The sequence below is a fragment of the Chelonoidis abingdonii genome, chromosome 2 (assembly GCF_003597395.2).
Source record: "Chelonoidis abingdonii isolate Lonesome George chromosome 2, CheloAbing_2.0, whole genome shotgun sequence".
NCBI lineage: Eukaryota > Metazoa > Chordata > Testudines > Testudinidae > Chelonoidis > Chelonoidis abingdonii.
In genome coordinates, this window is record NC_133770.1 from 206,760,498 (window position 1) to 206,774,336 (window position 13,839).

Sequence of the window (13,839 nt, forward strand, 5' to 3'; positions counted from 1 at the left end):
TCCCAGCGCTGCGGCACTGTTTACACTGGTGCTTTACAGCACTGTATCTTGCAGCGCTCAGAGGCAGGGCCGGCGCTTTCATTTAGGCAACTTAGGCAGTCGCTTAGGGCGCCAGCATTGTGGGGGGGGGGGAGGCGGCTCTGGTGGAGCTGCCGCAGTCGTACCTGCAGACGGTCCGCTGGTCCCGCGGCTCTGGTGGAGCTGCCGCAGGCATGCCTGCGGCAGCTCCACCAGAGCCGCGAGACCCACGTGCGGGGCGGCGAAATGGCCCGGCGCCTAGGGCTCCAGAAACCCTGGTGCCGGTCCTGCTCAGGGGGGTGTTTTTTTCACACGCCTGAGTGAGAAAGTTGCTGCGCTGTAAAGCGCCAGTATAGCCAAGGCCTGAGATGATGAAAATGAACATGCATGGTCTGCACTGCTTTGGATCGTTATCGAGCAGAATCCATCTTGTGTTCTGGAATGGTGATTGAAACAGGAAGGGACATCCAGATCTTTAGCACATCTGGCACATAAATATCTTGTAATGTCTGCTACAACAGTCCCACGAGAACGCCTGTTCTCACTTTCAGATGAGATTGTAAACAAGAAGCGGGCGGCATTATCTCCTGCAAATTTAAACAAACTTGTTCAGCCAAAAGCTCAGACAAACAAGAATCAGGACTGAGTGGACTTGTAGGCTCTAAAGTTTTACATTGTTTTGTTTTTGAGTGCAGTTATTTTTTGTACATAACTCTGCATTTCTATGTTCAACTTTAATGATCAAGACTGCATTACAGTACTTATATTTTTCAGTTCACTTAATATTTTATTTTTACAGTACAAATTTATAATAAATATAAAGTGTGCATTGTACACTTTGTAATTGAAATCAATATATTTTTGAAAATGTGGAAAACATCCAAAAATACTTATATAAATGGTGTTCTGTTATTAAACAGTGTGATTAATCGTGATTAATTTTTTTTAAATTCTTGACATCCCTAATACGAACACTTCCTTGTCTCTACTGGAAATACCTTGCCTGATGCATCCTAGGAATGCATTTGCCTTTTTCACGGCTGCATCATGCTGACGGCTCATAGTCATCCTGTGATCAACCAGTACACTCAGGTTTTTCTTCTCCTTTGTCACTTACAAGTCCCCAGCTTATAGCAAAAAATCTTGGTTTCCATTGACTTCAGTCATCATGCCCTTGAGATGGCCCTCTTGTGTGTATGCATTATGAGTATGTTCAATTCCGTTAGCACAGAATATTTGTTCTACAGTGCACTGCCTCATTTTGCACACCAGATTGATGGTGAATGAGACAGGATTGTAAGAAGAGTTCATGTTCTCTTGTAGTTCAGGCAGTAGGCTTGAACTCATGACAGCTGAGTTATATTCCTGACTTTGCCATAGAACCCATGTGTAGTACTGGGTGAGAGTCTGTCAAAGGGCCCATGTGTTCCCGCTTTCCCAGGGAATTCACATCTCATTGCCGAATTTTGCTCCAGAATTTGAGCTTCAATTTTAAAATGTGTAGCTCTGATTGGTGCAAAGAGAACAGCAAAAATATTGAGTGCAGACCAATACAGTTGTATTTAGAGAGCCTGCAACAGTATTTTTGAGTGGTGTGATCTGCTGTATTCATCTGTTGAGGCCCCTTAAACTCTGATTTCATGACTGGAATTTCTTCTGAGATGCTATACAATTGAGCACTTTTGCCACAGAATTTTTTTGCTGCATGTCATCTTAGGACTTGTTTTCTTTCTTCCTGTCTTGGCAGGACCTGCTTCCAGCTGCCTCTTATGATCCAGTTTTCCCATGAGGGTATTAGCTGGATTACTTGGCACTATTCCATGGAACCAGGCAACCAGCTGGTAATCAGTGTTGAGTTCCCAGCTGGGAGTAGGGAGAGAGGTAAATGTAGGCTAGTAAGCTGTCTGTCTGGAGAACACGGCAGCAACTGAGGCCCAGGAGATGAGCTGCTGCAGACAGCCACAGGCTCCTCCCTTCTTTAGTACACAGGGAAGGAAGGAGGTTCTGAGCTGGGCCACCTGTACAACGCTGCAGCAGCTGGAGCCAGGCCACCAGGAGGGCATAATGAAATGCATTGCCCTTGAAAATAATCATTGTTGAATTTTACATCATGAGTATTTTCAGATATCAGCAATGAGGGAAGGGTGGGTGTATGGGTGTGTATGCACATGCAAAGATGACCACCTTTGTTGGATGGAAAATAAGGGAAAACCACATGGAAAAATAAAGGACAGTGCTTTAAGGAACATCTTAGGGAAACATCACTTCCCTTAGCCTACCCTCCATTTCTTCTCAGATGTACACTTCTACTGCCCTCATATATACCGTACAATTATCATAAACTCAATTAATATTTAAAATGGTATTTACAAGTTTTAATAAATTTGAGTACATCTTCAAATAAGGGATGGGTAGTCACGTATGTGTGAGGGCAATAAAGGGTATTTCGTGAGATTGCTATAAGTGAACATTTCCATGACAGTAAACACTAAATTCCATAGCATTTAGGGCTTGCTGCTGTGGAATTTAGTCTCATGGGGTACGCAGAACCTGATCATAATACATACATACAAGAACGCTGAATTAAGGTAGCATGACATCCTTAATCTTGGTATGTCGTTACTCTTGAGTCCTAGACTTTGCAACTTTAATATACTTTTAACTTAGTTTAAATGTAGTGGTGGTAATAGTAGTTGTCTGTGCTTGCTGATAGCTCTCTAGATGCTATCTAACTAGTTAATTAGGGAGGGACAAATCATTCCGAGTTGAAAATTTTATCATTTATTCCTTCAAGATGGTGATCCTTATAAAATGTGACTCACTTATGGAACAAGAGAGCTGCTGAGCTCCATCTGAATTATTGAATGACAAAGCTGTAACATATTTAAAGTTGATTTTTTACAGTCTCTACAATTTCATAAATATTTTAGCTTATTTATTTTTTATTGTGCATCTAATTGTGGTGGATAAATAACTTGTCTTTGAAAAGGCTATAAAAATAACTCATTTTTGCTGAGGCTAATAGGAAAAAATGTACTCTGATGTTTGGTAGTACAAATTACTCTAGAGTAGAGAAAGGGGCAGTTTAACTGTATGGTGGTAGTGAAAGAGGAAGCTAATCTGAAATGTCACTGGGTTCAGTTTGAGAGCTAGTCATTTCCTGACAGATGAAACCATTTCTCAGAAAACACTTTGTTAAAAGGAAAACAACTTTTGAGGCTATAATTCTTACAAGAATGGCCTTCAAATTCTTATCTGTCCTGTCAGAGTCATCGGATTGTTCCTCTATAGTGTGATTTCTGGTTTTGTATTTCAGATTTACTGTTAGCACCTTCCCAATTCTTAATTGTTAGAGCAGGAAGATGTCATGCTAAAAACAGGCATATTGCACTTATGCTGGGCCATCAGTATTAGAAATTGAGCTAGAGACAGAGTGGATAAAAATTGATTTAAAAAAAAGAGATTTTTGTATTGAACCTGGGTTTTTGATAAAATACTTTTTGAGGAAAATACCTATTTAAAGATTATTTTTAATTAAGATAAATTATAGCTCAAAGATATCTCATGGAATAGAGATTATTAATTCTATAGTATGAGACAACATATTCGTGTAATGCTTAAGAAAAGTTTTTCATAAGTGACTTCCAATAGTTCATGGATTAGGGACCCAGTCTTTTGGGGTTCCACAGGCTTCTGTGGATGATTTAGGTTAATTTTTCTATATACCCAGTGGGACTCAGTGCTCAGTCTAGAACAGGGGTCGAGAACCTTTCAGAAGTGGTGTGCTGAGCCTTCATTTATTCACTCTAAGATTTTGCATGCTAGTAATACATTTTAACATTTTTAAAAGGTCTCTTTCTATAAGTCTGTAATATATAACTAAACTATTGTTGTATGTAAAATAAATAAGGTTTTTAAAATGTTTAAGAAGCTTCATTTAAAATTAAATTAAAATGCCAAGCCCCACGAGACTGGTGGCTAGGAGCCGGGCAGTTTGAGTGCCACTGAAAATCAGCTCGTGTGCTGCTTTTGGCATGCGTGCCATAGGTTGCCTACCCCTGGTCTAGAATATACCATCGAAGATGCTTGCTTTTACAGTTCTCAAACTGTGGATTTGTCTCCAGAGGTAACATGCTTGTTAACAGCAAAAATGTTGTTAAATAAATAATATAGAGAGGTGAGAAATACCAGACCTCAACTCTGTTGTCCCTCTGCAAATTTGCGTACACAGAGTCAATCCCTTATCTCTCTAAAAGTGCAAAGTTTCAAAAAGTTGAATGAACAGAAAATTGTTGGGAATGGAATAGATCAGGAGAAGAAGTCTGGAGACAAATATAAGAAGCGAGGGACATATGCTTGTTTTGTTAAAATATTGTGTTTGCTATTGAAGAAAAAAATCCAAAATACTTCAATGTGTTGTTTTAGTTAAATAGAACAATTTAAATGTCTGTTTAGTGATGTCCTCCTGATACAGCATGGCAGGAAAATCCTCCAAATATTAATGATAGTTCACCTCCCAATGACTTGATAAATATCTGCTTTAATTACCTCTGGTAAATGAAGTAACCAAACAATCATTCATTTTCTGATATAGCTGTAAAACTATCCTGAAAAGTTTTTTTTCAAAATAAATCACTATTTAAAAATGTAGATTTCATTTTTAGAAGATACACAGTATATCTATCTGAGTTGTGAAAAATATGTATTAAAGTTACAACAGTCAACAAGAATGCACTTTTATATAGAAAATCATGATTAAATAGTCTTCCTGACTAGTGATTTTAAATCAAATCCACTCTGGCTAGAGATGGGTCCTGTGGATGTAGATTTTAACAATATATACAAATTCTGATTTTTATGATTGATATTTATAGTTTACCATGATAAGCACTTTAGGAATAAACTAAAAGATGCATCAGAAAGTAACTAAAACAAAACATGTAACAGCTGATACAAATTCTGATTTGAAATTAGTGGCCTGACTTTTCAGAAATGACACCCACAAATTACAGTGAAATCAGTTGGAGCTGCAGATGCTTAGAGTATTTGGAAAATCATGCTGTAAGAGCATAGCATGATATAATCAGAACTCTTTGCAGTGGTTATACTGAAATTATGGGCTAGACCTTGATTTATGCAACATGTCAGCATTAATTATTACAGCAAGTGGTAGTATGGTGCAAAGGAGGAAAACCACTCGCCTTCCCTTTATTTTATGCAGTCTCTGAATCTTATTTGTCAGCACTGTATTTTACAATATATTGGAGTCGAATGGCTTAGCTAGGAATAATCAGGTTTAGATTTCCCTGTGTGAGGGAGGAGGGTTTGCTGTCTGCAAGGGTGCCTCAGATTGGGCCATTGGGTTGGTTTAGGGCTTTTTTACCCACATTTTCTTTTAATTTTTTTTCTTTAATCCAGTAAATAGTATTTTACCCTTCTGGCAATTGATAATGCCATGTTTAAGAAACAAATCATACTCAGTAAACTTTACCAAATTTTAAAAGTCTCATTGTGCTTTCATTTCTGGAAACATAACTTATTTTCAAATAAACCTCTCTCCTATTAATTGGTTGTAAGAACAGCAGTAGGCCAGGTACCAAAAGTCCTCCACCTGGCTGTTCAATACATGTAAACAATTTGATGTATATGAGAGTGGACAAGGAGGTGAAACATGAAATTCTGACCCCATCAAAAACAATGAAATCCTGGCATACTGAAGTCTACAACTAAAGTGAGTAACTGAAGAGGTTGCTAATTTCAGATGTGTTTCTTGGTATAGAAGCCGCCTTAGTAGGGGAACCAACATAAGAAGCATTTTTCGAGATTTCCACTTCTTGTTCTGATTGTACATTCTATTGAAGTGGAAAATTTGTGTTAAAAATTTTAGAAATCCTACATCATAGCTGTTTCTGTTGGCATGGCGAACAGTAAGTTTTTAGGTAAGTGGGGTTCTTTAAACTAAATTTCATCTGAAGAAGTTCTGTTATTTATATAATCAGTTCAAGTATTGAATGAATAATAACTGGAAATTATTTACAGACTGGAAACATTATCATTAACACTCAAAAATTGTCTTGATGGGTTTCAGTAGAGCAAGCCAGGACACACATGAGTTGTCTAGGTCCTAGTGTCTTCGAGGAACCTTGTTTTTGATGGAAAGGAGAGGATCAATGCATCCTTGTACTGCATGTATTTCTATCTGATGGATTACAGGCTAGTTCCTAGGATAGCACTTAAATTTTGGTATCGTTTCTCACTATCCCAACCCCAAGGTTCTCTTCACCATGTCCTACAGAGAGGAATTTTAAATGTATTCATTGTCTCTTGTAGTGGTTTTAAAAAGTAAGGCTGAATACCTTGTGTGTGCTAGTTACTGTGTGAAACCTCTTTGGGATCTTTTATCCCCTATTTGGAAATGATACAGCAGTTGCAGAGTGATTAAACTGTTAACAGTGCTTACTGACATCATCTTTCCGAGAAACTAGCATCTGTATGAGTGATTTACTATAACAAGATCTTAAGTTTTTCCTGTTGGCAAATGACATGTAATATTTACAAAGATCTTGGTTTCTGTCCAGTAGAAATATTTGAGATAAAACAAAGCAGTACAGGAAAGGAAAACATATTAACATTTTCATTTCCAGGAAATATAATGTAAGAAGATATAGTTTGCTTAAAACATACATAGTATCTCTTTGAATCTCTCTAATTTACATATGTGTTAGCCTTCATATAGAGGTATACAATTTAAAAAAAAAAAAAAAGCCTACTGACAGCTCCAGGTCCTTTTTGCCATGTACTAGAAATACTAATGCAAACATAGTTAAACCAGTAACTTTGCCAAAACCAAAAAAGAAAAAAACCAAAATTGTCCCAACCACCAGTGCATCTCTCTTCCCCAAGAGCTTGCACTGTGCTCTCAAGGGTCAGTGGATGTAGGCTGTTGCACAGAGGGAGAGGGGAGAAAAGCCCAATGCCTGGAGGTCCTTCATAAAATGTGTGCCATTGAGTCATTTCCCTCTTTCTCATTAAAAAATACTCCACGTGGAGGGCATCAAAGTTACAAAATTAAGGTTCTGCATTAGTCCTGACTCTCTTCTGGTATATTTTGGAAAGGGAGTAGTCTCTCCACAGTTACGATTTCAGTCAGCTTCCTTTGTACAGCCTTATACTTTGAAAATTGCCACATTAACTCTGAAGACAAAGGAGGATATTTCTAAAAATTATGGGGAAAAAATCAAATTGTTCTTGTTAAAAATTCACTTAATCACTGTGGTTTTGAAATATTTTATTTCAGTTTTATTCTTTGCTTACCTCTAGCTCATTTTCTGAGTGATTAAATCTCTTTGAAAACTTGTGCACTAGCTGTCTTAGAGAAATAGATTATACTTAGGCAAATTATTAAGGATTTGTTTTAGGTAGTTTTAGATTCAGTCTTCCCTCATTGGTTTGAATGGGAGTCTTTTCTACTGAGTGAGTAGCCCAGTTGAATGTTAGGAGTTGAATTCTCCAGTGCTTTGCACCTAGTGTAGTCATCTACACTTGTGAATCATGAAATCGAGTTAACAAATATAATGCAAAATAAATAAAATTCTCAACAATCCATGGATCAGAGTTAAGATAGTTGTGTTGTGGTGAGAGATGCATTTCCATATACTAAATAAATAAATAAATCCTTCAAAGATGTAGATGGTATAAAATTTACCTGTTCAAGTGCTTGAGTTTGTGATAATTACAGTATGCAAGAGGAGAGAGTTAAGATGGTTGTGGGAATCTTGACTGTGAATCTCCTGATCCTTGATTAAAATTTCAGCCTTGTTACTGCATTGACAATCCTTTTTTTTCATATTTTAAATTGTTTTCAAGAAGATATGTTGAATATTGATGATGTGGGAACATTGTGTGACGACAATGTGGTTGTAGGCTAGTGATTTTCTTCTGCATTCTCTCTTACTTGCTAAAGCATTAGGGAGGAAATTAGCACAAGGATGTCATCTGCCACTAGGTGATCAAACAAATTAAGTGTAAAAATCTATTAATGCGATATTAAGAATATATACTCCAGGTTCCAGTTTTAACTTTTTCCTTAGTTGTGTTGCATTTCCTTTGTTTCACAATCGATTATTTATATAGGGCCTGATCCTAACAAGATTAGCAATCTCAAAATCATCACTGAAGTAAACTGAAGTTTTGGGTGCATACTGAGAGGATTGGACCCATAAACAGTAAATCCCCACCTCTGTCATTGGCCTGCTGGGTGACCTTGGTCAAGTCACTTGATCTCTGTTTCAGTTTCCTCATCTGTTAATGTGCTACATTCTTATATTTGCATTACATTTGTGATAATCTGTTAGAAGTCAGAAAATCTAATTGAAATTGTGTTCATTTGAAGTGAGCGGAACTGTGCATGGGCATAGGGGCTTCAGCTCTTGCTGCAGAGTTGGGTCTTAAAATGGGAGTTCCATTTTAAATATATATACATCTAAGCCCAGATTATCCAAAAATCACCTTTTGGCTTCTGATTTCTTCTGTTTCTATCAGAACTTCTGAATAATTTATCCAAAATTCTGATTATACAGAGGTATGGATGTTTCCAAAGATATTTGGATAATGGGATTTTTTCAATGTGTATAAAATATTTTATATATTAAATTTTTATTTGCAAAAGTTAAGAATGGCAATATTAGTCATTCATAACTAAGCTAGGAGTGAATTTTGCATTTAGACCAAATGAATGCCAGTTATGCCTTGATATCACACCATGTAATGATAAATTCTGGAAATATGTGAATTTAATTTATCACAGGAGTTTCACTTCCTTATGTTTGTCATATGTCTTAATTTTAACTTAACTTTTTTTTTTTCTATTGTTAGATGACCATAGTCGTGTAAAACTGCAGAACACAGAGAATGATTATATCAATGCCAGTTTAGTAGTCATAGAAGAAGCCCAAAGAAACTATATTTTAACACAGGTAAGTAATAACCAGATATTAAATTGTTATGGGGGAGGGAGAACATGGACATTATGGCATAGCACACCCTTGCATGGGAATGAAGCCATCTTTGCTGCTCTCCTCAGTCAGTAGATGAAACACATAGCCAGTATATCTGATCTGATTACAAGGATGTTCTTCTAGTTTTTAAAAGATATATTTTCAGGGTAAGCATTATTTCATAGCTCTATATATTAAAGTTTTCAAACGTTTCTAAAACAGATTTTTCTTTTCAACTAATATGAAAATATCCAAATGGTTACTTTATCTGTTATTGTACTCTCTTCCTTTTGAACATGCCTCTTCTCCCTCTCCCTTTAAACAAAAACACATGCGTGAATGGTACCAACATACACATTTGTAAGAATTGACAAAAAATCCAGAGGAGAGTCTTTGGTTTCTTCATTAACCTCTTTTCCTTTATTATTTTGATCCTCAGTGTGCTATAATTGTCTTCATGCAGGTCACGTACAGCTTTGTAGTAATTGCTAACTTACACTTTCCTAAGGCAGACTTACAATATTTGACCTCATGTGGAAATATGGAATAACTTAAATGTATAGATGCAGCAGTGTCCCTGAATTAATGAGCACACTCAGGTCTACTCAAGTAGTAGTGGAGGAAAGCTTGAGATTTGCTATTCGTTCCCAAATAATATACAACTTTCCTTCAATTTAACGTACTCACACATTTGCCTTGTATCCTTTGTAAATATAACGCCAAGAAATTCATTTTAATTTATATAGCTTGAAAAAATTGCCCAATACTTAGTAGCTGGAAGACTAAACCTGTTAAATAGGACTTTAGGGAAGTCTAACCAAGGAGGTCCAGAAGAAATGTCTTGGCAAGAAATCTGAACTCTCTTAGAACCCCAGCTTCAAGGAAGGGGGAGGGTACTGGAGTTCAGTGGTTGGGGAGTTTCCTTTTTCATGTCAAGTTCTGGTTATAGCCATAGATGAGTTTGAAGCTATAATTCCTTACTGAGAGAAGGGAGAATTATTTTCCCTCACCCCTCCAGAGCAGCCTGGCTGTGGGAAGTCTCCACTGCTTTACATTCCGTTCCACCCTCCATTTTTGAGGTCCTCATCCATGTACAATTTCACAATCTGTTTCTGCTACTTCCCAGTTTTTCTAAGCGAGAGCATCATGAAACTGATGAGAAATCCATGGAATACTTGACAATTTCAGGGCACAACAGGTTTCTGAACAGTAGCTATGACACTGACCTAAGTTTCTTGTAAATTTCTTGCCCATGGCGTTGCCAAACAACAGAAGCAATAGTAGAACTTTTGTGCCTCTTGTGGCAGACTCAGGAAAACAATGGAGCATCAGTGCATATTCAGTTCATATTGGGAAGGCTTCTTGCAACAATAAAAAATGTCTAGAAACTTAATCTTTTTCTAAATGGATGATAGAATTCTGCAGAAATAGCTTAGTCACTCTCACATACTGGGGGAAAGCTTTCTAGTCATGATTGTTGAGTGGATTTTTCAAGTCTTTATCATTTGAAATACTTACTTATTTATTTGCTTAATATGTAAATAAGCCTGAAAACAGCTTCTCCTTTCAAGTAAGATTTTGGATGGTATTTTGCCATATATGGAATCCTGGATTTTGTATATGAAGTGGGCTTTTAAACTACTGCTCTAATGGAGCCATATAGAGAGAGATGTCATTCACACAACATGCATATAATGGGCGGAGGAGGAGAGGAAAAAGCCTACCTTAGATACAAAATCCAGGATAGTTATAAATAGGGCCCTGTGAAAAATCACTGTTTCACGGAGGGCAGGGATATGGTGAAAATGCCCCAAAACTGTGATCTTCTAAATATATAATTTTTTTAAACAGGAAAATGTCTGCAAAAAATATCTTTAATACAAAAAATTACCTTGGCTGACTATTCTTCTGCATGCATACAGTACTGACTTCTATGCATGTTCATTCTGTGCTTGAACTTGACTGAATTTACTTGTAGAATTCAATACCTCGCCATTTACACTGTCTTGAATTTGCTAGTTCACGGTTTCTCAAACTTCATTGCACCGCGACCCCCTTCTGACAATAAAAATTACTACAAGACTGCAGGAGGAGAGACTGAAGCCCAAGCCCACACATCTTGGGGAGTGCTGTAGCTTGAGGGCTTCAGCCCTGGATAGTGGGGCTTGGACTTTGGTGTCAGCCCCAGGCTCCAACAAGTTTTACAGCAGCCCTGGCAACCCCATGAAACATGGTTAAGACTCACTTTGGGGTTCCGACCCACAGGTTGAGAACCACCATGCTAGTTATAAAACTTAATGATGTTGAAATACTTGGATGTTCACAGCTGTTTAAGTAATCATGTTCCTGATTATGTAAGGTGATGGAATGCTGCAATAAAAAAGTGTTACATTTGAGAAACAGGTCTTCACCATTTAAAAAGCTATCAACAGAACTATTGGGATCCATCAGATTCTGCTTCTGATAATGCCTGAAAGCATAATTCTCTCTGATACTGACATCCCATCCATAAATGTACTTTTAACAGCCCTCATTGATGAGGAATATAGTGTATCTCTAGTTATATAAATTAAATTTCTTTCCGAAGCTGTTCATAAATTGATCATTTTAATTATGAATCTGTCAGAATATTTTGTTGTAGGCTAACTAATGGGAATGCCTCACTGTTGTATTCCAGAAAACTCAATGTTTATGTTTTGCATTTGTGTACAAGCTGTGCAATTGACTTAAGTTTCCTTTCTTACACTGTTTTCTTTTGAAGACAATTTTTCAGATATAATTGAATTATGATTCTTGTTTTGAGCACCAACTGAATGTTTTCCCTCTTTCTTTCCTTACTCGCACAGGGTCCACTTCCTAATACTTGTTGTCATTTTTGGCTAATGGTATGGCAACAAAAGACCAAAGCTGTTGTCATGCTGAACAGAATTGTTGAAAAAGAGTCAGTAAGTAATGACTATTTAATGCAACTTATACATAAACAACATACTTGTAACGCTATCAAACCACACTTAATTGGGATATTAAAGTTGTTTCTTAATTGTTAGGAATGTCCTGTTGTGAAGAGCTAATGCATTCGTTTTTGTTGTTGCTGGAAGCTTAAATAACAGTATGGGAACACTAATCTTGCTGGCTGTTTTAGCACATTTGATTATTGTGACAGTTGAGATACTATACTAATTCTACAAGCAGGACCAGAAATAACTTTAAAGTAGTTTGAGGGGATAAGTGAGAGCATTTACAGACTCCCCTCCAATTGTACCGGGCTAAGATAGTTCAACTACCTCCTTTAATAAAGGTAAGAGGTGAAATTCATTTCAGGAAGAACAGTCTCCAGTAAGTACAGGTCTAGAAAGATGAAATAAAATTCCTGAGGCAGGAGGATGTAAAAGCGGAAGAACTGAGATGGGAGTAGGAGTTACGTCTTAGGTGGGTTCCAAGATGAGATGTAAAAGGTAGGAAACTTACCTTAAGTTTAACTCCACTGAGAGATTTTTTTTTTGTAACAGTAGCAATGTTTTGTTGATAATGAAAGCCTGACTTCGTACTACCAGCAGAAATAAAACTAGTCTGTTTTCACTTCCTTACAAGTCAATGAGAGTTTACAGATTATGAATCACTTGAGAGTGCTTTTTTTGCCAGCTTGTGTGACTGACTCGTTAAATATCTAGATATTAGCAGTTGTTCTTAGCTATAAATGCAATAAAGTTCTGGTCATTCAAAAATTCTTGGCTAGAAAAGTTTGATGGCCTAATGTACTAGGCCTGAAGCTTTGGGATCGAGTTACTCAAGCAAAGGAAATGCAGAAATCTCATTCACTTCTAAGCACAAACTCAGATAGGTGAGTAGGCACTAAAGGAGTCTGATAAATCATGCATTAATTTAAAAACCTTGGGGATGATGCTGCACAGTGGCAAGTGACATGTAACCTCTATAAATGTAAAGTAATACATATTGTAAAAAAACCAAAAAACTTATGTGCTTGGTGGGCACGAACTTGCAGAATGCTCTGAAGGGTGAAAAGGGTCATTGGACGAGCTCAGTAAAGGTGTCTGTCGATTGTAGAGATACTTAAAGCAAGTACAGCGTTTGTGTGCACATCAAGATGTATCAGAAGTGGGGAAAGGGCAAGAGAAGGGTAGTGAATATGGCTAGAGCGTTTAACACTACTTGCAAGTGATGAGAATGTAAAAACTAGGATTTTAACAGGACCGAACTGAGATTTATAATTATGAAGGACATAGTTATAAGCACATAAGTGTGTGTGTAATATACACTTAGAACCAGCTATGCAAGCCCCCAAATTTTACGAAGAATCTCAAACTGACAATACAGCTACAATTTATAAAGAAAAACACTATATTTTATGTAGTGTATAGTAATCCTGTGGAATTCACTGCTACCAGGGATCAAGACAATATTATAGATGGCTTTTTTTTGTTTGTTTTGAAAGAAGTGGATAACTTTATCTCAGCCTGTATAGTCTAAGCATTATTGAGAGCTTCCTTCAGAGCATAGACTTATGATAGGGGTCAGAGAGGAATCTTCTCTATCCCTCTCCCTCATGCAAAATCTTGTCCAATTGTGGCTTTCTTTTTCTTTTGAGGAATTTTAGTAGTGGCTATTGACTAGCATTCTGAAATAGGTAGACCAGCGGCTTGCCCTAAAATTGCAAAGCCTATGAACTTGGAAACTTGGTGTAGTTATTTACATCTGTACTAAGTGAGTGTAAAATGCTACTAAATATAAATTTTAGATTTTGTTTGCACTGATGTAAATCGCGGTGGGAAATGCTCAGTATTGGAGAATTGAGCCCTAAATACTC

At 37.1% G+C, this 13,839-nt stretch overlaps 1 protein-coding gene across 4 annotated transcripts in view; it reads left to right on the forward strand.

Annotated features, from left to right (window-relative positions):
* The window catches only part of PTPN2 (protein tyrosine phosphatase non-receptor type 2), a 56,108-nt gene that overhangs the window by 13,819 nt on the left and 28,450 nt on the right, over window positions 1-13,839 (forward strand). For 3 of the 4 annotated variants that reach the window (XM_032789678.2, XM_032789668.2, XM_032789686.2), the window contains exons 3-4: window positions 8,893-8,993; window positions 11,861-11,959. In XM_032789678.2, the coding sequence (XP_032645569.1) occupies window positions 8,893-8,993; window positions 11,861-11,959 (200 nt within the window). The remainder of the gene's footprint in view (window positions 1-8,892; window positions 8,994-11,860; window positions 11,960-13,839) is intronic. The other variant, XM_075062928.1, reaches the window with a different exon arrangement.